General features: G+C 40.8%; 1 protein-coding gene across 3 annotated transcripts in view; it reads right to left on the minus strand.

The window, feature by feature from the left end:
- abr (ABR activator of RhoGEF and GTPase) overlaps positions 1–26,672 on the minus strand; it is a 132,199-nt gene that overhangs the window by 87,417 nt on the left and 18,110 nt on the right. The window contains exon 1 of one of the 3 annotated variants that reach the window (XM_044221973.1): positions 22,779–24,702. The exons of 1 other annotated variant lie outside the window; for it this stretch is intronic. In XM_044221973.1, coding sequence (XP_044077908.1) covers positions 22,779–22,839 — 61 coding nt within the window. In that variant the 5' untranslated portion in view covers positions 22,840–24,702. Of the gene's footprint in view, positions 1–1,391; positions 1,462–22,778; positions 24,703–26,672 lie in introns of those variants that run through there. One more of the 3 variants, XM_044221974.1, reaches the window with a different exon arrangement.

Genomic DNA, 26,672 nt, shown 5'->3' on the forward strand with positions numbered 1-26,672 from the left:
TCAGCTTTGCCTCTGTCTGCAATCAGGCCCAATCTCTTCGGCATGGAACTTGATACTTGAGGTTGTATTATTTATTTATTTTTTTATTTATTTATTTTTTTTTTAAATCTGTAGGACATTTCAAGCCAAGCTATCAAATAGTTACCAAAATATCAACCTGGACCAACTGATTGCCATGCTGCTAGTGTGGCTCAAAAGACTTTTACAGCCTTTAATGACTTCCACATTTGTCAACATCACCAAATGGCTAAAAGTCAATTTTACTAAAGTAATTTACTTTCATGAGGTCCTTTTGTCAAAGTAGCTGCCACATTTTATTGTATTCACTGTTTTAAATGTACAGTCTACACTGTAGCATGCAGAGGCTCTATTACAAATATGTAGTATCTCAATTAAAAGGAATAATTTTACAGCATACTTGTCATTACTACAGTCGGAATTGTAAGTTAAATTCAATCTTCATCTATCATTTATAGCAGAAACTAGTAACAGATTAATTATGCAGCCCCAATGAGTGTACACAGGCAGCTCCAGCTTTACACCATGAGCGACTCATTCACTGAATCTCTGCATCAGTATCTAATATGACTAAAGGAAATGTGTATCTGTAGAAGACAGAATTACTGTATGACAGTAAGCAATTCTATCACAAATCTAGTTTTTAATAGGTCACAGATTTCCATTCGACGTATAGGCAGCATCTGTCCAAAACGGTTGCAAACACAGAATTGTGAGGAAACTGAATAGTTGTAGAATGTGTCCAAACGAGAAATCAAACCAGCTGCCGAAGTTTACAGCAGTGAGGTTCAGAGTATGTTTCATGTATGTCTACAGGTAGAACCAGTTCAACAGAGTGATTCATCCCATGAAGATTAGTTTATTTGAATAATTTTTAGACCAGACAAGGTAAAATCCAGTAATTCGCAAGTAGAGAAAAGGATGTAAAATGTTTGTTTTAAACCCTGCCACAGTCACAATGTTCAAGTGTCCACATGTGCACGTTTATCTGCACACACTCTGACAGGCTGAAATGTCAGCTAATGCACCCTGACAATCCACATGCGTGACAAACAGAAAAATCAATGTTGGACTGTCAGTCCATGGAGAGGGAATTTTCTGTGTAAAGGATTCACCAGCCCTAACTTATTACTGTTCACTAGAGCAGTTCAACACACACTTTACAGGGAGAAAACGGGGACAAGCTTAACATAACATATGATTAAACACCAGGTAAAATGATTGACTTGCAGAGGAGGAAAATCCTATTAATCAACACAGCCTCAGTATGGCACATCACTACAGTGAAGTGAACTTGTCAAGATCGTCCCACATGCTCACACATCCACAGACCAGAGAAACTACACGGTCGAACACAAGGCAACCAGACTTACCATAACTGGAGAAGAGAGAACGAATGACACACGCTGCCTCAAAGAAGAAAGCCATGAGTGTGTCGGCTTGTGTTTGAGTGTTGTCTGACCTAAACACCTTCACTGGCAGTCATCTATGTCACCAAGGCAGTCGGGCAAACAGTATGTCACAACTCAAGTCCCACTGGTCCCATTTCTTCGACTCAAATTCAATAACTGTACTGCCAAAGGAGTGATATGGAAATAAGAGAACTGGTTTGAAGCTGTTCACTGTTGAACACTTTCACTGTTATGAACCTTTCAGAGAGCACTCATTCAAATTAAGGCAATAATGCTGTAATCAACAATACCCACAGCCTAGGAGGAAGCAACAAACTCATGCACAAAAAGAGCAGTTCCTGTATGGAAGCTATTAACTATTCATTGGACTATTTGAATAGGTACTTTGGATTTTTCCAGGCCCCCTTGGCTCTTATCAAATGGGGAACCAGGTACATCATATAATCACTGACTCATTTGTAAATGTAAATTTTATACTGTCCATTAAATTAGATGTGCATTGTCATCCAGGACAACACACAAAAGTATATCTAGACATGTTAGCAGCTCTGAAGCCATTGGCTGCATTGGATATTATTTATGTCAGTGGTAGTAGAGCGCTGTACTGTAGATGTAGTTGCAGGTCAGTCAGGTTTTTTATTTTTTTTGTAAAAATTAAAAAGGTCGTACTGAGTGAATATACAAGGGTTCAATGTCTGACAAATGGACGCAAAGTTGACCTTCATGTCACCTGACAGTCACTGATCAGACTCACAAATAGCTAAGAGCCACCTGTATACATAAAAACATATTCCTTCAGTGCCGATAAAATGCTGGGCTAGAGCTGATGGCTATTATAGCCCCATTAGCTGAACTGAGAGGATGGATAAACACGCCACCAGTGGAGACCACAGAGCTATGAGGAAGACCACGTGTACACTGTTCATATCCTGCATGTGCGGACAGAGGCAGGACTGCCTGCAGAGAGCTTTGAAGAAAGAAAAGCTTTGATTTAAAGGGAGATTTAATGTTGAGGATGGTTTGAACCAGCTGCAGATAAGTGCTACCACTGCCTTATGAAAGCAGTACCACTTTTTCCCCATTTGCTGCTGTGACCTTAGAACAGTGATTCTAACAGCTACTAACTGAAGTCATTTCAGTAGAGATGGTTTAGTTTTTAATACAACCACAACTGTCTCAACTGACAAAATTAAGACTACCTTTTCCCTTTGAATCGCAGTCAATCAATCATTTATTAATGAATGGAATTTGTTTTCGGTACAGCATGGTAGGTAAGCTCAATTCAACAGTGTCAGTGATATGTTGATGTTACTTTTTCTCTCTGGACCCCCTTTGCACTCCACATAATGCTTTGGGAAATTAGTGCAGCCCATGAGGAAACACAGACACTCTCACTGTGTCACTCTCACCACAGATACATACAGGACTCTACACAATTACTCATAGGCTCTGGTGTGCATTGATGGGGTTAGATCAATGAGGCTCCAGTTAATAAGGAATGGCTTGCACCGGAAAACCTTTCAAATGGGGTAAACACACACACACCACTCTGATCTGCAAATGCAAAATTGCTCATTTCAGTGATTGCATAAGTCTATGTGACAGAGTGTAAACGCCAAGTGTTTAAATCTGCCTTGTGAGTAGAAAACTACCTCAGCAGTTTCAGAGCAACTAGTTCCACATGTGGTGAAAGAAAATGTATTACAAAAGGGATCAGAGTGAATGCAATGAAACAAATCAGAAACATGATAAAAATGCCAAAATGCTACCAATGTTCTTCTCAGAGTACAGAGCAATTATATAAATGCCAGGGACAGGGACAAAGTCAGCTATAGTGGTCCTCAATCTCTGATGCAATTTATGTCCACATGACACCTTAAAGAATTCAAGGAAACTCTGAAATGTGACATTTGAGTGCCAGCTGCTGAACAATAAGCTCTTTTTTTAAAAGATTATTTTTGCCTTTATTTGATAGGAACAGCTGAAGAGAGACAGGAAACGTGGGAGAGAGAGGGGAGATGACATGCAGCAAAGGGCCGCGGGTTGGATTCTAACCCAGGCTGCTGCGGTAAGGACTCAGAACGGACGCTCTACCAGGCGTCCCAACAACAACAATAATAAGCTCTTTAAAGGAAATGCAAATAAACCAGATTTAGATTATATTTTCATATTGTCACAGTTTGGTTATTGTATGTCCTCCAGGTTAGATTTTTAGACAACACAGCAAGTGAATGCAACACTTTTCAGCAGCCGACTCCACCAACAAAGAGTTTTCCCTGCTTGCAGCTGCATTGCCTCGCAACAATAAGGTGACATTGACAAAACAAAGCAGCAGACTAAATGTTCACAGAGATTGGTCGTCTATATTGAGCTAGTTACAAGTATCTGCAATATGATTTTCATTCTGACACAAAGTGAAGTCCTTTTCTGAAACCTAGAAACTAAAAACTCATGATATGCTTTGGATAATGGTTGGAAGTAAAGTACACGTTATTTGTAGTTAAAGGGACAGAACATGCAAATGTTGCCTATGTGATCCCTTAAAGAGGTCAGAGGTGAAGGGCTGAATGGCAAGCTCATGTTTAGAAATCATAATGTGACTACAGAACCCATGTATCCCCATTTCATCAATACGCAAGTACCCTCTGATGTGATTCTCACCACTGACAGCTGGCAGCAGAGAAACAATGGGTGCCAGTGATGCAGAGTCCAGAGGTTCTCCTGAGAATCACTGCTGTGGTGTGCGTGGTAGCAGACATGGTCCGCTATGCCTGCTGTGTAATTAAGTCAAAGTATTGTTGCATAACCAACCAGTTAAATCTGCAGTCCCATCCCTGCTACCCCGCCACCCACTCACCCACCCAGTGACCTCCGCCCAGTGTCAGCTCACATCACTCTCACTGTTAACCTCTCCTGACAGACAGCTCTAAATCCACATGTCACTCTAAATAACCGGCCCTCGTTTCCATGGCAAGGACAAAGGCTGCCATGACAACTGGCCAGGTTGATGCAAATGCTTCCTGCTTGCCAATAAGCTGTTTGGTCATGTCGGGAGGTAGCCAATGTTCCTGCAAGAGCTGTACTATTTATACCAGAGGGTAAGAGAAACTTTTAAAAAGGGCCTGAGTCATAAACTAGCTGAGGGCTCCACCGAGAGAGAATACTGTCTGCTAGGGTGTTTGAAACTCCATCATTCACCCACCCCTCCACACTAAACAATAAACCTCTGCAGGGATAATATGGATTGCTCTCTTCTAGCTAAGCACACACTGATTATGAACCAGACACAAAAGAAGAAATCCATCGCTGTGAACATAACAGATCTATATGTGCATCACGGCACACATTTCAGCTTTCCTTTTTGTTTTGTTTTTCAGTCACCTGCATGCCTGTTACTGCTGCTCAACAATTAATACAAATATCCGCAGTAAAATACAGACTGGGTAAAATCTAAAAACATACAGGTGTTTTACAGTGGTCTGCCTCTAATGCAGTTAAATAAGGAGGCTTCTTTAATACTTCTGGGGTTAATCATTATGGCACAAGGGTGGGATGCTGACATGAGAAGACTGAGACTCTTAGCACTGAAATTTCACTGAGTGGCAGTGTCAGCTATGCAAAGTGTTACCATTTATAACATATAATAATTTCCTACCCCGCGCTGCACAGCAAGAATATGAGAAAACAAGGAAGACAGGATTAAAAAAGCTAAAAAATTGTGACCTCTCCTGTGCTGCATCACTTCCTCGCACCCACACTGGGCAGCTAAGTGACAGCTCCACTACCAGGCGACATCACACGCATTGACCCCTGCTTAGAGCGACTATGGCGGGAGGGCCAGTCTCCAGCTTAACTACACCGAGCATTCAGCTGAAGCGAAGCCAGAGTCAACGAAAATGGCTGCTTCTGTAACCTCACCTTCATGCTCAGACATGAGCATGTGTGTGCATGTGTGTCTAAGGGGAGGTGGTATGGAGTGGTATGGGCAGTGATGTGATGGGTGAGTGGGACTACAGACACCTGCTAAGGCATACATCGCACAGCCAATGTCCACTGGGCTACTTGGGAGTGACAGAGGCAGCCATCACACAAACACACATATACAGCAACAGGGACACACAAGTGTATACACATGAATGTCAGACAAAAGCATACACACATATACAAAAGTGTTTGTGAGAAAAAAAACAACATAAGCAATTTACATCAGCTGCAAACCATTCGGCTATGTGGAAACATCAAAAACATGCTGGTATGCAAATATAGCCGTCCTCTGCTCAGCTACTGTACCTGCATGTTGAGATAACTCATTTTCTCATTGCCTACTTCTGAATCAACTCTAATACATAATGTAGCGACAGCAGAATATAAGTATTCTGTGTGGGTGTGGACAAAGCAACAGTGGCAGCAGACTGTGTGTATGTGGTGCAACAATACTATGTGTTGACCTAATGACAGATGAGTCAGCATTAATGTAAACACCTGTCCTCTGCCAATGCAATTCGTTTTCAAATTCCTTCCCCTATTCTAAAGGCAGAAATGTTTAGGGCTGCAACTGACGACTATTTTTAGTATCAATTATCTGCTGATTATTTTCTCTGTTAATTGATTAATCGTTTGCTCTAATAAATGTAAAAAAAACTGTGAAAAATGACAAGTGCAAGTGTCATCTTCAAATTAGATCTCTTGTCTGACCAACAACCCAAAACCCAAAGATATTCGGTTTACAATAATACAAAAGAGAAATGCAGCCATGCCTCGCATTTGAGAAACTCGAAACAGAGAATTTATGACTTAAACAACGGATCAGTCATCCAAATGGTTGCCAATAAATTTTCTGTAAATCAGCTAATCGACCAACTGTTGCAGCTATAGAAATGAGTACCACACCTCTGTATACAAATGGATTAAAGAATTTAATAATAATTCATATTACATTTGTGAATTTGTTTTTTGATGAGTGACGATCAATAGTTTGTCTGAAAAGAAATCTGAAAAAGAAATCACAAAAGCAAAGTGAATGTAAAAAACTAATTGTATTGATTTCTTACTTTTGTGATTTTGTGGCATGATTTCGTTCCAAAAACGCACTTTTAAAATACTGATGTATAACTATATAGTCATTTTCTCAAGTACAGAAACACAGTGAGAAAATTCAAGAAAATCCACATCGGTATAAAAATATTAGTAACCTCAGTGTGATTAGAGAAGCTGCCTTGTAACCAAAATGTCGCTGGTTCGAATACTGATAACATGCAAATAGTTTTCCCCTTGCTCAGCAACTACTGCAATGCTGCCCACACTTAACCCTTTATTTTCTCCAGTGAAGATCTGCAGTAGTAGAATTGACATACATAATTGCTGATGAGGAAAAATGAGACAAGATTCTGAGACTCCTTGGGACAAAAAAATAAATAAAAGCCTCCATAGGATCGCCTGTATATTAGCCTCCTCCCAGCTCTCTCCCTTGTCCATCTATAGGAGCTTGGACTGGCTGTGCAAAGTTGCAAACTAATAAAGTCAAGGGAAGGAAAAGTTGCTGCTGCAGTGTGAGAATTCAATCAGGGAGTTGTGCTGCCTTGCTCAGCAACTTCTTCTATGGAGGAGAGGGATTACATCATGCCCTGCAGCCAGCTAACACTGTGTGGGCACCAAGAAGCAGCCCTGCAAACTGCCTCTGTATAGGTGCATGGCTGCAGTGACTGAGCGCGCACACACACACACACACACACACACACACACTATTCTGGTAGAGATGTGTATTTACAAGCAAGGGTTGTTGTGCACTTTCAAGTTTCTTTGGGGAGGTAATTAAAAGGACAAAGTGCATGTGAGAGTCTCAGCATGTCTGTACATGTTTATTATTCAACCGTCTTTACTGTATATATGCTCTGTGTGTGTTTGTGTGTGTGTGTGTGTGTGTGTGTGTGTGTGTGTGTGTGTGTGTGTGTGTGTGTGTGTGTGTGTGTGTGTGTGTGTGTTCTGAGTGGTTGACAAGATATTCCTCTGCGTCTTCAGCGCCGCTCTCAAAAGATGTAAGTGAGCTCAACCATAACAGATGCAGTTCTCCAAAGACCAGATAAAAGACAGAGAGAGGGAAAGGAAAACAAAAAGACACAGTGCTGCCTCCTGTTGTCTCCTGATCAGCTACTAGTCTTCCCGGCCCTGTGGAGCCATGACACCATGACAATCCATCAGAGGTTTGACAGATGTGTGTTCATAGGGTGTGTGTTACGGTGTACATGTAGGCTTTTACGCCTCCCTGTCCCGCGGTCATCAATCAAGAGGCGACACCGGGGAAATTAAAAGCCTTTATGAAGGTCTATCTTTACAACCCGGGCCCGTTACTCCACTCATCAACATTGAGTATTTCACCAGCTGCAACATGACATGAGACTCTAAGGACAGAACTAGCAGATATATAACATCACTGGAAACCAATTTAATGTCACCATATGCAGATGATTCAAATAAAATGCTATAAAATGAAGAGGGGAGCTTTGGTGACTGTATAGACGTATTTGAACCTTTACAACATTAAATGTGAAAATACAGTGGTTATATTTCATACAAATTACTCAAAATTGTCCAGCTGGTGCAACTGCAGTTTAAGCTACTCTTAAGCTCTAAGGACAGAAAAGAAAGAATAAAATTATTGCACAAGAATTGCTGCTCCATTAGCTTTTAATAGATTCTTTTTTTCTGTGAACCAGACCCAAGAATCAACAGGTGCTCAGGGATCTTTCTCCTCACACAATTTTTGTACAAAAACCATCCAGAGACAAAAGATAAACCTGTCGGCTAACAGCCAGCCACTGGCCAGAGACGCAGATGTGGAGCAACAGATTGCCTTCTTTACTGCATGCTGCTTCCCCCAGGAGCCCTCTCAACTGTGATCAGTCCAGCTTGCTTAGGTAGTGATTAATATGCAGACACACCCACTCACACACACACTTACACACACACACAGAGAGAGATCCTCAAGCAACTGCATTTATAGACATGTGAGTGAACACACGGCCACATGTGCACGCACAGGCCGATAGTAGCAGATGTTTAGAGAGAAGTATCGCTACACAATCACAAATTCCAATCTGGCCTGGTATTTGAGCCTCAAATTGGAAATTTATTTGACAAGGAAGCTCACCTATACTTCAGAGGTGACTGTGGTATCGGTGAAGCATTCTGTTAACAGATGTTTGTTGCACAACAGTCAGCACAACACGGTCTTATACAAGGAATAGTCAAAGTTGTCAAATCGAGATGATGTGTAAGACATTTTCTAAACCACTAAGGTTCACTGCTACATTTGAAACACATGTAATTAACTAAGTAGAGTGTATTTCAATAAAATATCAGCTTTTAAAGTGAGTTTGCATGCTCACATCAGCACCACAGAGTGACGTTTTGTAGATTTGTGGGACAAACAGGTGAAGCTGTTGGAAAATCTTACATTTAAGCAGGCTACTTGTTAGTTTCCAAATCTATTTGTTTTGACTGTCTTTCTGATAATGTGTTGTATTTGTGCGATGATTGCACAGGACACAGAATAACACAGGACAATAAATCAAACTTAATTCACTAGTAGACCTTAATTCACAAAACATCGCCATCACAAGGTATTTCTTTTTGGGAGCAATAAAATAGCATTTAATGTGAGGTTCTCTAACATGAAATGAGAAAAAGATGGTGCCTTATGGTCCCATAAACCATCTAAACAAAATAACATACCAGCCCTGGATTCATTGTGTCCATGAAGAACACTTATTTTAACTGTGATTAATGAGGACCTGTTCACTGATCACTTGAACCACTGGAACCAGCCATCCACTACAGGCTGCATGATCAAACTGATGACCTATGCAGTATATACAGCATGTACTAAAGATGTAAGCAATGCTGGATACAAGCAGAGAGCGTTTAGAGCTTAATGCTCTATAAATACACTACATGAATTTCACATGAAATTCACAGGATGTGGCGGGTAGCAACAGCAATAAAGGTTACAATACAGGTTACTGAGGCTATGAGTGGATGCTGCAGCATGGAGAGGTGTGAATGCATCATTGTCACCAGAGGTGTGACTGGCCTGTGAGGAAATTCTACAATTCTATTTAAAGAACTAATAATCACTAATAATTAAGGTATAATCCAATTTCACAGAAGAGATAGGACATTTTTACCTCTTACTAATACTAATTTACTTGCAAAGGTATTCATTCATTGTTAAAATAATGAAATATATTCTCTTTATTGAGCGTAATCTCGTTCTATTGTATAGATATAATCCACAGATTATACGACTCCCTGAGAGGAAAGGACAACAGTGGCCTCTCTAGTGATTCAGACCCAAAATTACAGTTAAATGTCAGTGTGTGCATTACTTTCTACTGGCTTGACGTTACAGTAATGCTAAATGATGCTAATTAAGCCAGCGTCAAGAGCTGTGAGCTGCTACGGTCTGAAAGTCTGTGAGTCATCCAGTCAAGCCGGGGTCTTTGTTCCCCCTGTCCCTCGTCCAGCCTGATCAAGATGATAAAGGATAGGCTCCTCGGATAGAGCTAACCACTGTGCTCAGGAAACAGGCTGAGAACACTTTAAAAGGTCAATAAGCTGCAGGACTCCCACACATCAGTTACTGGAGAGAGAAAGAAAGACGAAAGGAAGCACAGACGGCGCTTGTGCATTAATGGAAGATGACAGAAGAGTTGCCAATCCAAAATCAAAACTTTAACAGCATGTAACATCTAACACAGGCAGACAGACGAGACTTTTAATGTTTTACTCTGTGTATGCATTCCACTACCAAGGTACTGAGATGATGCTAATGAGGATGTGTGCCCACTATCCACTCCACAAACTGTGAGCACACATCCAGAGCACTTCCCTGCCAGAGAAGAGTCCGATAAAAGGAAACAGTGTCTCTTTATACCTCAAATGAATGACAATTCTACTACAGCTGCATATCTTCACATGCCATATGCCTGTAAGCAGCAAGAGAAAAGAACCCCCTCCGCCTCCCCTCCAGAGCCACATGCATGATTTGCTGTTACCCCCCGTCCCCGCAGTCCCCAAACCCAACCAACCAATGTTACCATGGCAGCCAGCCACTATACATTGTAATTAGCTGGCCTAAATCCCCAAGGCTCGGACTGGTTGGATACAACCCACTGCTTCCATAGATTAGGACAACCACTGTCGTACATGGGGCCCAAAGCTGTGTCTGTCTGCACACACATAAACAAGACGTCGCATTCAAGTGCAGACACACCTATGCGCACACACACACAGAAAGACACAAACATCTACACAACCCTTACTAATCCACTATAGTTTATCTCCCACTTCCCACCTTGCACCTCCCTCTGTGTGTTTGTAAGCAGGTACGAGGAACTCAATCCTCCATATGTGCTGTTGAGCTATTCAATGCCAACACACACACACACGCACACACACACGTTCAGCAAAGCAACATACTGTACTGCAGCTCTACTGTGTGGGCATCTACACCTCAGTGTGCAGCAGTACCCTCTGCATTTGTTCGTGGGCATGTGCTAATGGAAAGTGTATCAAACCGTGCAGTGAAACAAAAGAGCTACAACGAGTGAAGCTATTAAAATGCAAGCGGCTGTCGATAGCCCTCGGGGCAACCCTGGCAGTGATTGTAGTGTCTATTTATTGCACTCCCCTGCCCAATTAGATGAATATTATGCAGATTAGAGACAGTGAGTTTGATGCACTCTAGGTGTGTCAGATAGAAGAGGACGCCCTGAGCAGTGGTGTGCTGCTCAGTCGGGTTAATGTTTCACATCACAATAACACCAGTTACCAGAAATGAAAGACAGAAAAGACTTTTGATATCAAAAAGGAGAGAGATCCCGCTCCTGCGGGAGTCAAAGTGAGCACAAAAATCGATGAAATAGTTTGTGACAAAGAAGAAAGAAGAAATTCATCTGGAAACTAATTAGGCAAAAAAGAGACATGAAGATAAAAACTAACTGGTAGTATGTGGGGGTGTACACTCCAAGTGAGAATACATAAAACTTTCTGCTGGATCTAACTACTTACAAGGCCATTTCATAATTTATTTGAGCAGGGGGATATTTTGAAGGCAGTTTTCAGAGAGATTTGTTGGCATTTGGAGAATATAAGTCCCACAGTGTTGTGGAAAAAGTGTTTATGGTGTCTTTTCTCAAAGAGCTGTTAAGAAAGTTATTTTGAAAGTTACTCAATACCCTGTTGAATAATGTCATTGTGGTCACTTGAAATGTTAAAATAGAAATCTGCTAACAGCCTGCCGCATCAACGAGTGGATATCAACCGTTCCGATGTAAAGACTTGCACATGATTGCACCATACCAAGCCAGATATTGATGTACTTCTTTTTACTTTTAAGCTTCGAAAACCTCTGGGGCCAAACAGTTACTGCTTTTAAAGCCAGAAGCTGCTGGTTTAAGCAGAACACTTTAGTTGAGTAAGTGCCAGCTTGTCAAATAAAACCATTTTGAATACAAAATTGGAATAACTGCACACTTTTATAATCAATGTTAAATTCTGGCAGTAGGTATTTGCGCTGTGTATGAGACTAGATCAAAAGTTGAGAATAAAACGTACACTATTCAAAAAAAAGAGCAGCTCCTCTGCCCCTATGTAGAGCATAGATGGCAGGAGTGCAGGTATAAAGAGAAACACTTGCATAAGGAAAAGAAGAAAAAAGAAAAAACTACAACCAAATGCAAATGTGACTTCAAGAAAAAATTGTAAATCTAATCGGGAACGGGCCTCTCTGCAGATTTCTCTGACTCTCCTAGGGTCGTGCAGCGATGTTTTGCTCACCAGCCATTAGCCAACAGTAAAAACTACAAGGTGTCTCATCAACCGTCCTAATTTGCCATTCATGCACAGATGTGCATGAATGCAAACTAATGCACAGACTTTACAGACAACGAGGCTGGCCTCAGCGTTTGTTTTAGAAGTTTATTTTAAGAAGATTTCTTTTGAACAAGACATTGGAAAGCGTGACAGAAGAGATAAGAGAGTAAGAGGGGATGCAGCATGATGCCTGATAAACTGAGAGAGCACTCAGACACACAAAGCCATCTGGCATGAGTGTGTCAGCGCATTGTGCACACACACACACACACAGACTGGACAGAGACCTTGTGGATATCACTCGATTGATTTAGAGTTTGGTCCATCTACAAAAGGTCACAGTTAAGTGGTGAATAAAAATGGCAATCATAGTCTGTAATGGTGCCAGCATCCTATTTATATGGTGGAGAGGGAGAATATAACACAAAAAACAACAGTGGGCAAACATGAATAAATAAACTTCATGTTATTTAAATATCCCTTACATTAACATTGGAAGGAAAAAAAGGCATGTATCTCTACCCACCTCTTCCTATCACTGTGAGTGTTCAACCAATCCATTACACTGTAGGTTACAAGCTCACTTAAGCATCCCCTGAAATTACACCCTTTCGCCCCCATACTATCCCAGGTATTGGGATAGTATGATAGTACATCAAAAGATGTATTAACCCTTCCATCTGCCTGGATGTTTCTATTTCTTCTGTTTCTGCTTCCTCTTTCTCCCTTCTCTCACTGAGGGTCTTTGTAATGTCAAAAAGACTGCCAGGCTGAATGTGAACATCCAGGTTTTGACTCCAGCAAAAAGATGACCTACTGAGACCAGAAGGCCAACCCTTACTGGGGCCATTGATCTTTAATGATACACACATAAAAACATGCATGGGAACATACATACACACACACACACACACACACACACACACACACACACACAATGGGAGAGAGAGATGACTATCTGCAGGTTGATGGATTCTTGGTTTGACAGCTTCTAATACAGACTGTAAACATGCAACCAAACATTTATAGAGTCAGCTTTATATCCATGATTTAAGAATGTGGTATGAGTCCATTAAAGAAAAGCCGGAGGTGATATATGACCTATATGTGTTTGCTCACCTGAGTCTGTCGAGTGACTGGTTGTTGCTCGAGTGCATCCATCAGCCCTCTCAACTCATAATGGCCTCATCTCCCTTTCCTGTCCCCTCCTCCCCTCCCCTCTTTTTTCTTCTTCTCCTCTCTTTCGCTCGACTACCCTGAATGCTTAATCATGGCCCCTGCCTTCCGGGAGCACATAAACACACCAGCCGCACCATTGGCCGGGACTGTGGTGTTACTCTGTGCCGATTGGCTGAGGGGAAGGGGGCATGGGTGGCAAAAGAAGAAGGGGTTGGTGGTTACTATAGCCCTACAGGATGGCTGCTGTCCATTGTAACATGCCAGACACACACACACACACACAGCTCGAGCCCCTAAGGATATGGTGAAGGTCCCCACAGATTCACAGAACACAAACACACTCAGACACATGACACACCCTCTAACATCAAGCACAACAAAGGATTTTCAGAGCTTCACCCCCGTGAAGATGGTAAAATATTTGGCATTGAAAGGAGAATCTAGTTAATGCTGCTATTTAAGGCATTATAGCTAGATTATACCTCAGCTAAACCAGCAAAGAGCACCCACGCTCAGTCTACCATGTTTCCATAATTCCTTCATTTATATGCAAAACACTGACTGCACAGTTGATTTGGAGTCAAACAGACTACAAAAAATATTATTATTAAAGCGCACACAGAAAAACGCAAGTAAACAAACATAGCCAGCCGTTTAAAAAACACAAGTTAACCCCAGCTCTGTGGTGAAAGATGACCTGGGGATGAACTATTTGTTTTTATATCAAAATCACAATTAAATATTGTAAAACAGCAAAAGCTCCATTATCAACAATGTATAACCAGAGATACAAATCTTACTTGCTGGGTAAATGACAACTGTCGCCGGCTAATTTCAGCAGCTATAGCTAGTAGGTGTTAAAAAAATGAAAAATAAATAATTAAACACTCTTGGCTGCTGTCTGGTTAGTGCTGTCTGACTGTCGGTGTCTGTACTATGTATGTTAAGGATGCTTTCTTTAAGAAACTGTATCATGTGATATTTACAGCTTATAGCTGTTCAAAAAAGACCAACACAGTGGAAGGTTTTGTCTAGTTAAACGACCAAGCTAATCACATCGGATCATTTTCAGACAGCTAGCGTATCGACTAGCTAGATTGTTTCTTCACAAATATAAGAAGGATGTTTATGCGGAGTACAGTAAGATTAGAATGACCTAGATACTCTATTATCAAATTATTATGGAAAGACATTATGAGATTTATAACACAGGCTCCGACTTTAAGCTACAGTTAGAAGTTAACATTAGCTCAAGCAGCTAAAGTGCAGATCTGTCAGCATTGTCATTTATAGGTTGCCAGTCACATGTCATTAAGATAGCTTTTTACTGTCAGACATCACTTACTAGCAGTAAAATGACAGTAGAATAAAATTACAGTTTTATGCAGCCTGGAATTTAGTTTATAGAAAATAGTTGCATTTCATATCACGGCTGCAATATTGGTCAGAAAATCAGCATTTGGATAATCCTCCCAAATCGTTCAGCCCTTTGCTGTAGCATATTTGCTATGTGAAAGAGCCACAACAACATACTCAGCTGAGCCAAAAACATCATCTATTATTCACAAGGTTGTCATTGAACGAACGCAGGCGGCCGTGGCACAGAGGAGTATAACCCCAGCAGGGATGTGGGCGAGCGAGCAGCTAAGTTCATGTTATGACTTAGTGCCAAATCTCTCCTTCACTCCTTCCAGCTGTACTTACTCATTTGGAACATGAGAAATTAACCATATCCACGTTTTAATAGGGCTGCCTCTTCACTCCAGCCGCACAGTTACTGTAATTGTGTATAACTGTATGACGGTCTTAGTTTCCACAATGAAGACCTGTAGACCAAAGACATATTAGAAAACAGTGAAATGTTCAGTTAGAACCCCATCTGTAGTTATGTATTCATGGTCAGGGAATTTATATTAAAATAAAAAAATAAAAAAAATGTTTTCCTCAAATTTTCAAGACTAATCACAATTCCTGATGAAGACTGAAAAATAGGAAAATCAGGATCGTTACTTCTTACTAAATAATACAGTTCTAGTCTTTATCCACACAAATCTGTATGCTGTATGGTCATCAAAAGATTGCTGCACATTTCATACTGCATTGTGTAGTTTGAAATTGTTGATCCAGATGTGGCTGCGACAAGTAATTCAAATTACAGACATAAACACCTAAAACTTCAGTAAAATTATTTGAGTGAAGTGTATGCAGTACTAGCTTGCTTGGTAGTTTTTGGCAGCTTGTTTTTTTACTCTTAATTTTCCATTTTCCGTCACTTGGATCCTGACTTGATCCTTAAATAATATCTATGGTACAGTAGTAAAAATGTCATTGATGGGGTACTGGTTCTCCCTCAGCAGCATCACACAACTGTTTCCTGGCTGTTTCGGAGAAGTGAACATGAAGCCAATTACATAAGCATGAACCCCTTACCAGGCCCGATGGAAGGAAGATGCTTGAACACAAAGCAGAGAAGCATGGCATGGTAGAGCCAGTAGAGATGACGGTATTACATAACAACACTGCTTTAGGCTGACTCAGATTCTTTCTCCCGCTCAGTTTGTGTGTGTGAGAACAGATTTGAATGTCTGTTTCTATAGCTACAATACAGTGAAGGGAAGGAAACGCTTCATCTATTGATCAGGATAATGGAGGAGCATGTACAGTGGGAAGACAATGATTCAAGACTTGACTTGTCAGCACAGGTTAAACACGCAATTTCATTGCTGGAAAGCAAAACCTTTCTCTGACTGCACATTGGACATAGTGGCTATTTTATAGTGACTATACCACAATGTGGTAGCAGCAGCAATTAATTGATTAATAATGGTATGATCAAGCATTAACAATCTTCCAACCATAGAGATACGGGGTTTGATTCCCGATATTGGTTTGTTTGGTTTGGTTCGTTTAGTTCTCCTCGTCCTTGACGCTGCACTAGTGACTCATTCTTCCTTACTATATTCAATCACTTTTGCTCGATGACACTGATCTCCTAAAGTAAAATAAACTGACTAACATTATGACCTGGCACCAACAATAAAAACGTGGCATCTTCACATTGAACCAGAGATTTAAGTGGATCTTTCTACTTGTGTTGTGTTCTTCTCTGTGGTCAAGCCACAAATGACGTGTTTGGAAAACTTGCAGATCCCATTGATCTGGACTTGTTTCTGCTGCCACTGAGGTTAAAGCCATTAGCTAACCAAACAGAGTGATACAGAGAGAGACTCAGAGGGAGAGAGGTGGGTGGTTTGGTCAAAATAGATTTGGCAGGGTGTGATAAATGAGACATCCCTAGTTGTATTAAACTCCCCTACGACACTCTGCTGGGACGCCATCCAGAATCACTTTGCTGTGCCCCTGTTTGCTGAAGCAGACTATGTGACAGCCAACTAACTACAAACATTAAACACTCAGAGACAGAACTGGGACTGGAATGAAGTCACCAAGGGGCAGCAAGCCAGCAATGAAGTTGGCTCCATCCATCACTGTTGCAGAGGGGAAGCAGACCAAAGGTTTGACAGCCGGAGAAACCCATCACTGTGTAGTGAAATATGGAGGCATTACCCAAAAACTGTTAGCATCTGTTTCATTTCCATTGATGCAATTTGCTCTGAATACAAGTGCCACATACCCTCTTTATTAAGCAGTCTAAAGTCATAACCGGTATGTTAAAACAACTTCTAACTCTCCAAAATCTCTACATTAACAGTGTCAGCCATAGATAACTTGTGATTTTTCACAAGTCAGGGTTTTACTAGATAATGAAAATTTCTTTTATGTGTGTCTTGATGGTGAATTAGAAGATTTTTGGTCCGATAAGATGATAGAGAGGTATTTGTTTGGAAGCATGTTTTTGCCTTGATTGACAGGTACCTTAGATGTTTAGCCATGAAGGTTACTGCTTGTTTGTCCCATATCAGCTCCAAACCGGATCTGCTGCCAAATTTGGATTTTCTGAGACCAATGAGTCAAAACTACATTCATGTTTTTCTGCACTAGTTAGATGGAACCAGGACAGACAGCTGATTACTTCTCACAGAAACATGTTATTTCATATTTTTGCAAATACTGGCAGTGGAAAGTAGGGATTATACAGCACATATTAACCCAGCCTTTACAAACTGGTAAATGGCCCGTCCTGACTCACACACTGGTATTTTAGCATGGCTTGCTGGGCTGAACTCAAGTACTCTCCAACTCACTGACAGGATGTACAGAAATGATTACAGACTTATTTTTAATGCTCCCTCAGAGCTGCACATATATTCAAGCCTTCCTCACTGTGACTCGGATTAGAGAAAATCGCTTTGACAAGTGCACGTGCCACCTCAACTCTGCCATGCCAAAATGCCCATATTCTGGCTCTTACATAATCTAGCTTTCCTTTGATGTTGCTTTAGCATCACGTGGCACCGAAGCAAGCCAGAGAGGAGATCTGGCTAATTCTCTGAAGGTTACAGCGCAAGCTGCAAGAGTCAGAAGTCAGAGTCTGTCTGCCGCTCTGGCTGTCGAGGTGGCAATAGCACTGAAGTTTATGCACATAAGTTATGGGCTTGGAGGCAAACGTCGCTTTGAAAGCTCATAGATTTCCTGTGTAATTGAAAATAAGGGAAATGAAAATGCCCCTGTGGGTGATTCAGTGATTTCACTCAGTGCAAGGGTAAAAGTGTGCTACAATTCATATGGTTTTTAAAGACCAATGCAGATTCAATCAACATCTTTAAATTTGAAAAACTACTACATATTGTCAATAAATATGAATAAAAAAACTTTACCAAAATGATTCACTATTTGATATAGCTGAATAAACAAAGTGGAAAAAGTAAATGTTGCAAATTAAAAGTGCCCTGAGATATAGTATACTGGAACAAACGTGTTACAAAAAAATTTTTCAGACCCAATCAATATTATTACATACAGTATATATATATATATATATATATATATATATATATATATATATATATATATATATATATATATATATATATATATAGACACATTATATAGACAAGCATTAACAATCCAAATGCTGTAATTCATTGAAGTGAATTTGGCCTAACATTATATTCCTACTATATGTTTTTGTATATGAACCTCAACACTCCCCTTTTATTCACAACCATCCTGACAGCCACTCGCCTGAAAGAGTTGTATAACAAAGTGTCTCAGGTCAGTGGCTACAGTTGTAGTAGACAAAACTGCTGGGTCACGGGACTAATCACATATGGGAGCACTGGAACAGTTTTTTCTCCTCTGAAAAAAAAGCAAACTAGGCAAGACAAATGAACACTTTTTCATCAGTGAAGGACACAAATGTACAAAGCAGCTGTTAGAGACTGAAGCAACAAGAAATAAAACAATGAATATGATATACAATATAGAGCTAACCAATGGACTGGTTGGAGACAGAAAATGGAGACAATGGCTGCACCACCAAAATGCTTCTAAAATCAGATCATGGGTAAAAAAAAAAAACCCTTTTACCCTGCTGCAGAATATAATAAAACTGTGTATGTGTGAGAGACACACTTAAAAAATTATGAACTACTTAGATCAAGGCAAGAACAAAGGCAAAAAAAAAGAAAAGGAAAAGCAAAGGATGAGAGGGAAAATAAGAGGGTTGTGTTGAAGTATTTGTAATTCACACATGCACGGACGCACGCACACACAAAAACACTAATAGCCGCCTGGGAGTCTACCACTTATGCTGCTGACTGGACAAATGGGGCAGAGGATGACTGATGACAGGTCTGGGCCAGTTTTTTTTGGGGGGGGGGCGGGTGTGTGTTCGTGTACTTACACTGATGTGAATGCACAGTTTTGCACGTTTACTTAAGCATGTGCAGCCCCCCCCCCTTCTTTCTTTTGTATCTGCAGTTTGCACATGCCTGTATGCATGTTTTGTGACCTAAACTAGCGTCTGTACAACAAACTCAGTGCTATGAGAAGATGCAGTGGAATAGAAAAGCTAGGGGAAACATTGCCTTGATCATCTGTGGCCCAACAGTGGAGCTGGACAGAAAGACTTCAACCTCTTGGGGGAACAAGGCGGCTGTGGCTTTGAACATCCACTCCCACTTTACTGAACGAGTTAAGGATGTGGTAACTGCTTAACAGTGAGCCATTAACACAGTTTCAGTGGCTGAAGAGAGAAGATGCAATTATGACCTCATGTTTGGTAATCCAGTACATTACACTCCACTACACTATAGGAAGGGTCTGGGTCACACACCATTAACAACCAGGTATGAGTCATCTTCCACAGTTAGGTCTGCTGTGTGTGCTGATGTGTTATAGCCTGTGAACTGGTGAATGGGCTGTTTCATGGTCAGCGTAGTGGTACTGAGGAAGTGAATTCAACAGTAGCCCTCCAAAACCTCACAAAAGTGGTGGTGTATTTTTATTCCCCTGAGTGGAGGAAGGGGGTCAGTTCAGCCCTTCATGTACCAATTTACTTATACAATACACACACACCAAGGCACACACAGGCACGCAGGTATAGGATAAAGGATGGTGAGAAAGCAAAAGGATGATGAAATGACAGGTGCATAAAAGGATTGTGCCCTTTTCCCTCAGAAGAGCTCATAGTAAAGCCTGAAAGGAGTCTGTTGTAATGTTAATAGTCTATCTCCTATTGTACACATGTGGCCTCTCATAGAATTTCAAATGTGTTAAAGCACATTAGGTGTTAAGTTATGATGTATTCTGTTTCTGTTCACAGCAATGCCAGAACGAAAATAGCAATATTAAAATAGTACACAGACCAAGTACACAGTCCCTGGTGATAAAAATTAATTATCATACAGTTAGACTGACCTGATCCATTTCTGAAAAGTAGACTAATGCATGCAGTCCTAAGATAATCCAGTGCTATGATACATTCACAGGTACTGGGAAATAATGGTCTTTGATAAAAAAAAAAAAAGTCCAACGTTATAAAACATTGCTACACCATCAGACAAAGAAAATGAACCATGACACATGACAAGGAATAGTTCGACATCTTGGGAAATACGCTAATTCATTTTCTTGCCAAGAGTATGATGGTGAGATCGATACCGCTCTCATGTCTGTACACTAAATATGAAGCTAGAGCCAGCAGGCGATTAGCTTAGCTTAGCATAAAGACTGGAAAGGGAGACTCTAGACTTCTTTATTTGATACATTTTCTCTATACATTGTGAGTCTTTGGCTGTGCAACAAACTCACACAAAAAATCTGAGGGATTATTATGTAATAATAGAACTGTAATACAGAAATTGAAACTTATTTTAAAGGGATCCTTAAATTTGGTTTTCAAAATCAGATCAACTAGAAATTATGTTTGCGTTGATAATCATAATGGATATAACGGACATATTTTGGAGGGAGGTTAGTTTCCTACAAGTCTTCACTTTGTTTCCTTAATGATAATCGCTTTTACATTTCATAATTTAAAGTTGCATTGTTCAGATCACAAGTGGCAAAACTAAATAGAGATGAAAGAGGAAAGAAATGAGGCAGGTTGATAAACAAACTTTAATATGTTTTTCTCTTTGCTGAATTTTCAAAAGACAGGTGTGTTATGTGCTTCTTCACCGTTTACCTCCTTCTACAGTACAAGCTGCTATTGAAAACTAGCCTACAGACACCTTTGGCTGTCTCAGTCAGTCACGTGTCCCTTGCCATGCAGGTCATAGCAGTTCGTTGAGAGTCTGGCGACTGGAAGCAGGAGGAAATAGCTAGCCTGGAAGTCACTGCGCTGGGTCTAAAAATAGTCACGTTGTTTTTACACTTTGGTTTACATACAGATTAAACAAACACAATATATCATGTCAATAAATGAGCTTTAAAAGGTTTTTTAAACCTTTACAGACAGAGCCTGGCTAGATGTTATCCCCGCTTTCCGTCTTTATGCTAAGCTAAGGCTAATCACTGACTCTAGCTTCATATGTAGTGTATAGACAGCAGAGTGGTATTGATCTTCTAACTTCTAACTCTCGGAAAGAAAGCAAATTCTTTGAAAATCTTTCTAAAAGCGAAAAAGCTCAGTACCATCAAACAAAATATGTATAGCTCAATTATCAGTTCAGTTGCCACAACCACACGTTTATCTTGCAATGATTCATTTTTATCTCATTCGGCAAAAAGATGAGTGCTAAGCAACAATGTTAAAGACATAATGTACATAAATCATACTTATGTTAATTATTTATAATTAACCAAATGAACAGGCTGATGACAGTACAGTGTGACAATAACATTATCACTCCTATGTAGCTGCCTTCAGTGTCTTTGTGACCATCCCTAGACCTCTCTGAAGAACTTAAATAACAGCTGCCCACCAAATACACTTCTGACAACATGCTTGTACTTTGGGTTTCATTCTTTCTGTTTCAATAAAATCCCAAACACCACCAGCCCGTCTCCCTCTTCCTCTCCTATTCACTCCCTCTCTGCAGATTAAGGCATAGTAACAATAGTGACACACCAGAGCAAATCCCAAAAGGCTGTGTCATGTGCCCAAAACTCCCAACACACACACACACACACACACACACACACACACACCCCAACAGGGACTCACAGCTGTGCCTGATGGGATGTGTATAATCGCAGCAAAGTGGTATACACTCACTGCTCTGAATTAAAGCATGAAAAGCCATTGTTCATATTCTGGTCTATGTAAATCATCCTTATTAAAATATTCAGTTTTTAGAAAAAGTTGCACTTATATACAGTAAAAATAAAAATAAAAAAAAACATCAAAGTCTGGCAAATTTAGGATGGAAAGCAGAGGGAATTGTTTCTAACGTGTTGTTGTTTCTCAAAATAACCTGAAAGCGCTGCTAACACCTGATCTGAAAACAATCAGACAGCTTGTATCATCGACTGGATGGAACATAAAGTTCTACCTCCAGGTTGTAAGCATGACTCACACTCTCCCACACTAGATTTCTCCAGGCTTTCACCTGCTTCTGTGCCTACTAGCCAGCAAAAAGCCTGACAACAGCAGACACGAGTTGTTACCACTATAGAGGAGCGGAGGCAAAAGAAGCCGGGTTGGGGGGGGGGGTCCCGGTTGCCCATCTTGTTATGGACAGCCACAGTGATGCACGCTAATTGGAAGTCCAGAGAAAATGCAAAGTGTTCTCTGTGAGCATGTAGCTCTGGTTGTAACACGAACAGGCAGCCCATGAGATGGAGAAGGAAGGGGTGTTGGGTAAAATGGCTAGAGGTAAAGACGAGTGCATAGATAAATGGGAAGCGATGTGTGGAGAGGAGTAAATAGATGGATGGAGGGATACGTACTGCTGTAGAGGGTGTCGATCCAGGAAAGCCGGGGCAGGCCATGAGCACTGAGGGGCTCCATCCTCTTTTTCTCTCCCTATCTCAGTCACTCTGCTTCTTTCTTATTATTTCTTCTGTCCTTTTCTGTTGCTGGTTTTCGCGTTGTCTCTTTTCTTTTCCTTATCCTTGAAAAACAGCCTTCATCTCGCAGGAAGAAGCAAAAAGAATCATTTGGAAAAATTATCAAAAGACACCCCGGGGTCCAACAGGCAGACGAAGCGAGCCAAAGAAGGAGTGTATGAGTGAGTGGTGTTTGTGTGTCTGTGTGTGCATGACAGAGAGAGAGAGAGAAAACAACAGGCTGGATACGACCACGGCCGACCGTTGCTAGGGGAAGGGAGAAGCACTCCCTCTCTCTCTTTGGCTTGCTCGCTCACTTCCATCCACCCCTCCTCTCTCTCTCTCTCTCGATTCTGCACGAATGGCTCATCAGCGTCTCTCTCCCTCTCCCTCACTCCTGACATGTCTCTCTCTCTTCGTCTTCGAGCAGAGGCAGGAACTCAGAAGCGATGCATAATGACTGTGTACCAATGAGGCTTGTGTCAAATGTGCATTAACTGGCAGATTCTCTGTCTCTTCTCTCTGTAAGTTATGCCATTGAATGAATGCCAAATCCAAAGCTACTTTCCCGGTCTCTTTCTCTTTCTATGTTTTGGGGGAACAGCTCCTTATTTCCGTGTTGCAGCTTGCAAACTCAATTGCGTTACCTTAACCTCTTGTAAGATACCTTTAAAAAAAACCTGACTCTTAAGCTTAAATTCTCCATCTGTGTCTCGAGTCACCGCCTTTCTTCTCTTTTGCTTTTCTCTATTTAACCAGGTTATAGTCTCAATGTGATCAAAATATTTTTTTCAACTCTTTTTCAAGAGATAACTGACCAAGAAGACAGCATAAAAACATTGCTGTAACAATAAATACAAATGACAAACAACATAAACAGGCAATGGCAACTATCACACGCTAGAGACCATAAACTATTTCTAGTTAAGAGGCATATACAGGATTTTCAAAGCCATTCAATTAAAGAAAAAGCAATAAAATAGAAGCAAAAGCATTGATCAGGAGCACCATTTTCAAGTCCTTTTGAGCCTTGTTCCAGGTGGACGGGGCAGCATACTTAAAAGCTTTTTTGGTCCAGCTCTGTCCTAACACAGAAAACCAACAACTGTAAAGCATCATGAGAATGTCATCGCAGGCCATATTTATCTTGATTTCTAAAACATACTCTATATGTACACAGCCAAGGAGAGATTGTGTTACCTTCTTCTGAGGATGGTTTAATGAGTTTGTGTGTTTTTTTGAAGGCCTCTGTAGGAAATGTACAACATGATCAGCTCAGGATCACTGCATCTTGACTGCCACACACAACAATGAGCTGCTGTGTGTGAAACAGAGCCAGTCATTCAGTTCAGTGGCTGGTTCAGATGTCATGTTTTAAGCTACTCCCGTCTTCTGTTCCCGTGGCCACTTTCTCTGCCCCCCTCATCTATACACAGACACACATGCTGGAAGAACATGAAAGAGACACACAAACATGAGCGTGTGTGTGTGCGTGTAGCCACTGTGGAAAGGTGGTTGGACAGAGCTGAATATTGATATATCAGCTGACACAATACAGAATGGACAAATATGTAGGTGATTTTTCTTTTCTAGAAACAAGTTTTTCATTATGTTTGGTACAAACAATGAGCGGAACATTTTTAAAACCCCAAAATACAGAAATTAGGTTACAATCCAACCTTCATCACATTAGGAAAGCAAACAAATCAACATTTTGTCATTATACAATTAAGAATTTCATAGTCTGCTTTATTGATTTTCCAATCATCTTTCTGTCAGGTTTTAATGGGCACATTAGCTCGTTCAGCACATTAGCTCTCCTGTTGCATCCTGTTCCCAGAGTCAGAGCTGACAGCATCACCACACAGCGCCCTTTCTTTTCATCAGGCCCAACTATCTCGGTGTTTATGAACGCATGTACTACAGAGGAGAGAAATTAGAGACGAGCATCATGCCAGCGGCAACAAAGCCTGATATGAAACCCTCCCCTCAAACCCCTGTCAGGTCCACTCCTCCCCCCATCATCCTCCTCTAACCAGCATGGGGGAGGAAAGACGGGAGGGCTGAGAGGCAGAAAAACTTCAATTAGGACACAAAGGCTGACAGGAGCATATCCCCCCAGCAGGCAGAGTACCGGGCCCCGAGCACCGCTCTTTGTCTGGCTACAGAGCTCTTATGTGCCAGCTGGAGGAAACACACACAACGACTGGGCACCCCCAGAGCTCATCTAGCCAGAGGTCGTATCTGTGTGTCTGTATGTCAAGGCATTTAATGTAAGCCTGCATGTGTTAATGTATGTCAGGGTTATTAATGAATATAAATGTGTCATTATGAAGGAGGAAAATCACATTGGCATGACAAAAATATGCACAAACGCAAGGTTTCGAGAGCATGCGCACACACACACACACACACACACACACACACACAGACAGACACATGGGTTAATGTAAAGGGAAAGCCAAACAGGCAGCGAAGAACACAGGGTTGGTGAGTGGCACTTCATCAAAAATAGATTTATCTACTGTACAGCCTTACACATCCTTTGTCTTAAATCTAGGACAATAGGATGTTTCTCTCTCACACACAAAACACAAATACACACACAGCTATAGCTCCACTAAGGTGTGCATTTCTGTGTGTGCATGTACCTGTCTTCTAGGAATTTGGGCTGCCCACCTCCCCCTCATCATTCAAGGGGCAGAGCCAAACAAAGAAAACACACACACATACACACATGCTGCATGTTAGTCTTCCTGGATCGTCACAAACCTATATTTATCAAATATTAATAGGCAGTCAAGCTGTGTAGTAAAAAGGGCCAATACTAACTGTCTCTACAACCCTTTGACACACACACACACACACACACACACCAACACGCACAGCCAACCAGCTTGCACAGCCAACCAGCTTGCACAGTTGGTTCAGGTAAGAGAAGCTGCAACAACAACAACAAAGCTCAACAATCAGAAATGCTTCATTCTCCATAAAGGTCAACATTCAGAAGCAGTACTCCACTCATATATATATATATATATATATATATATATATATGAGTTTTGTGTGTGTGTGTGTGTGTGTGTGCGCGTGTGTTGCATAAAAACTGAGCAGGTGGATTGCTTAGATGGATAAGATCTAGACTTCAGACTCTCATGTCAACTTTAAATGTCTCCTTATCGAATTTGGTTTTCCCAGGAAAGACTGTGCATCCTGTCGGACCACCTTCAGGTCAGGTGGAGCGTAAAATCAACTCATACAGTCTTGTTTGTGGACATTTGCAACGAATCATGAGAGTGCGTGTAACTAATGTGGGTGTAACACAAATAGAAATCTATACAGAAAATACATCATTACTCGGTAGAGCAAGACACAGAATACAACACAAAAAAAAAAAAAAATCAATACTTGCCTTTGATCATGCATGTCATCCCACTGTGAGCAACCCACTGTACTGAATGATGCTCAAAGGCATATTTAGCCTTCACAAAGTCAAATTTACGGTAGAGGTCTTCTGCACCACAAACTTCCGCAGGAAATCTGATTATTAACTCCACTGTTTCTACTGAAAAACTGTTTAATAAGTCACCTTAATAAGCCTTCTTTTGAAGGTGTAAATAAACCGTATTCTGTGCATTTAAAAAACAGCTTCGACTTGAGGGAGTCAAAACTAAAAGTGGATAAAAACATAATTGACTTAGTAGAATAAAACAATCTACACACAATATGCACAGAATATTAATTGGATATGAATGGAAATGGTTTACTGGAACACAATGAATTTTACCACCAACA

Source organism: Siniperca chuatsi, linkage group LG14 (assembly GCF_020085105.1).
Source record: "Siniperca chuatsi isolate FFG_IHB_CAS linkage group LG14, ASM2008510v1, whole genome shotgun sequence".
NCBI lineage: Eukaryota > Metazoa > Chordata > Actinopteri > Centrarchiformes > Sinipercidae > Siniperca > Siniperca chuatsi.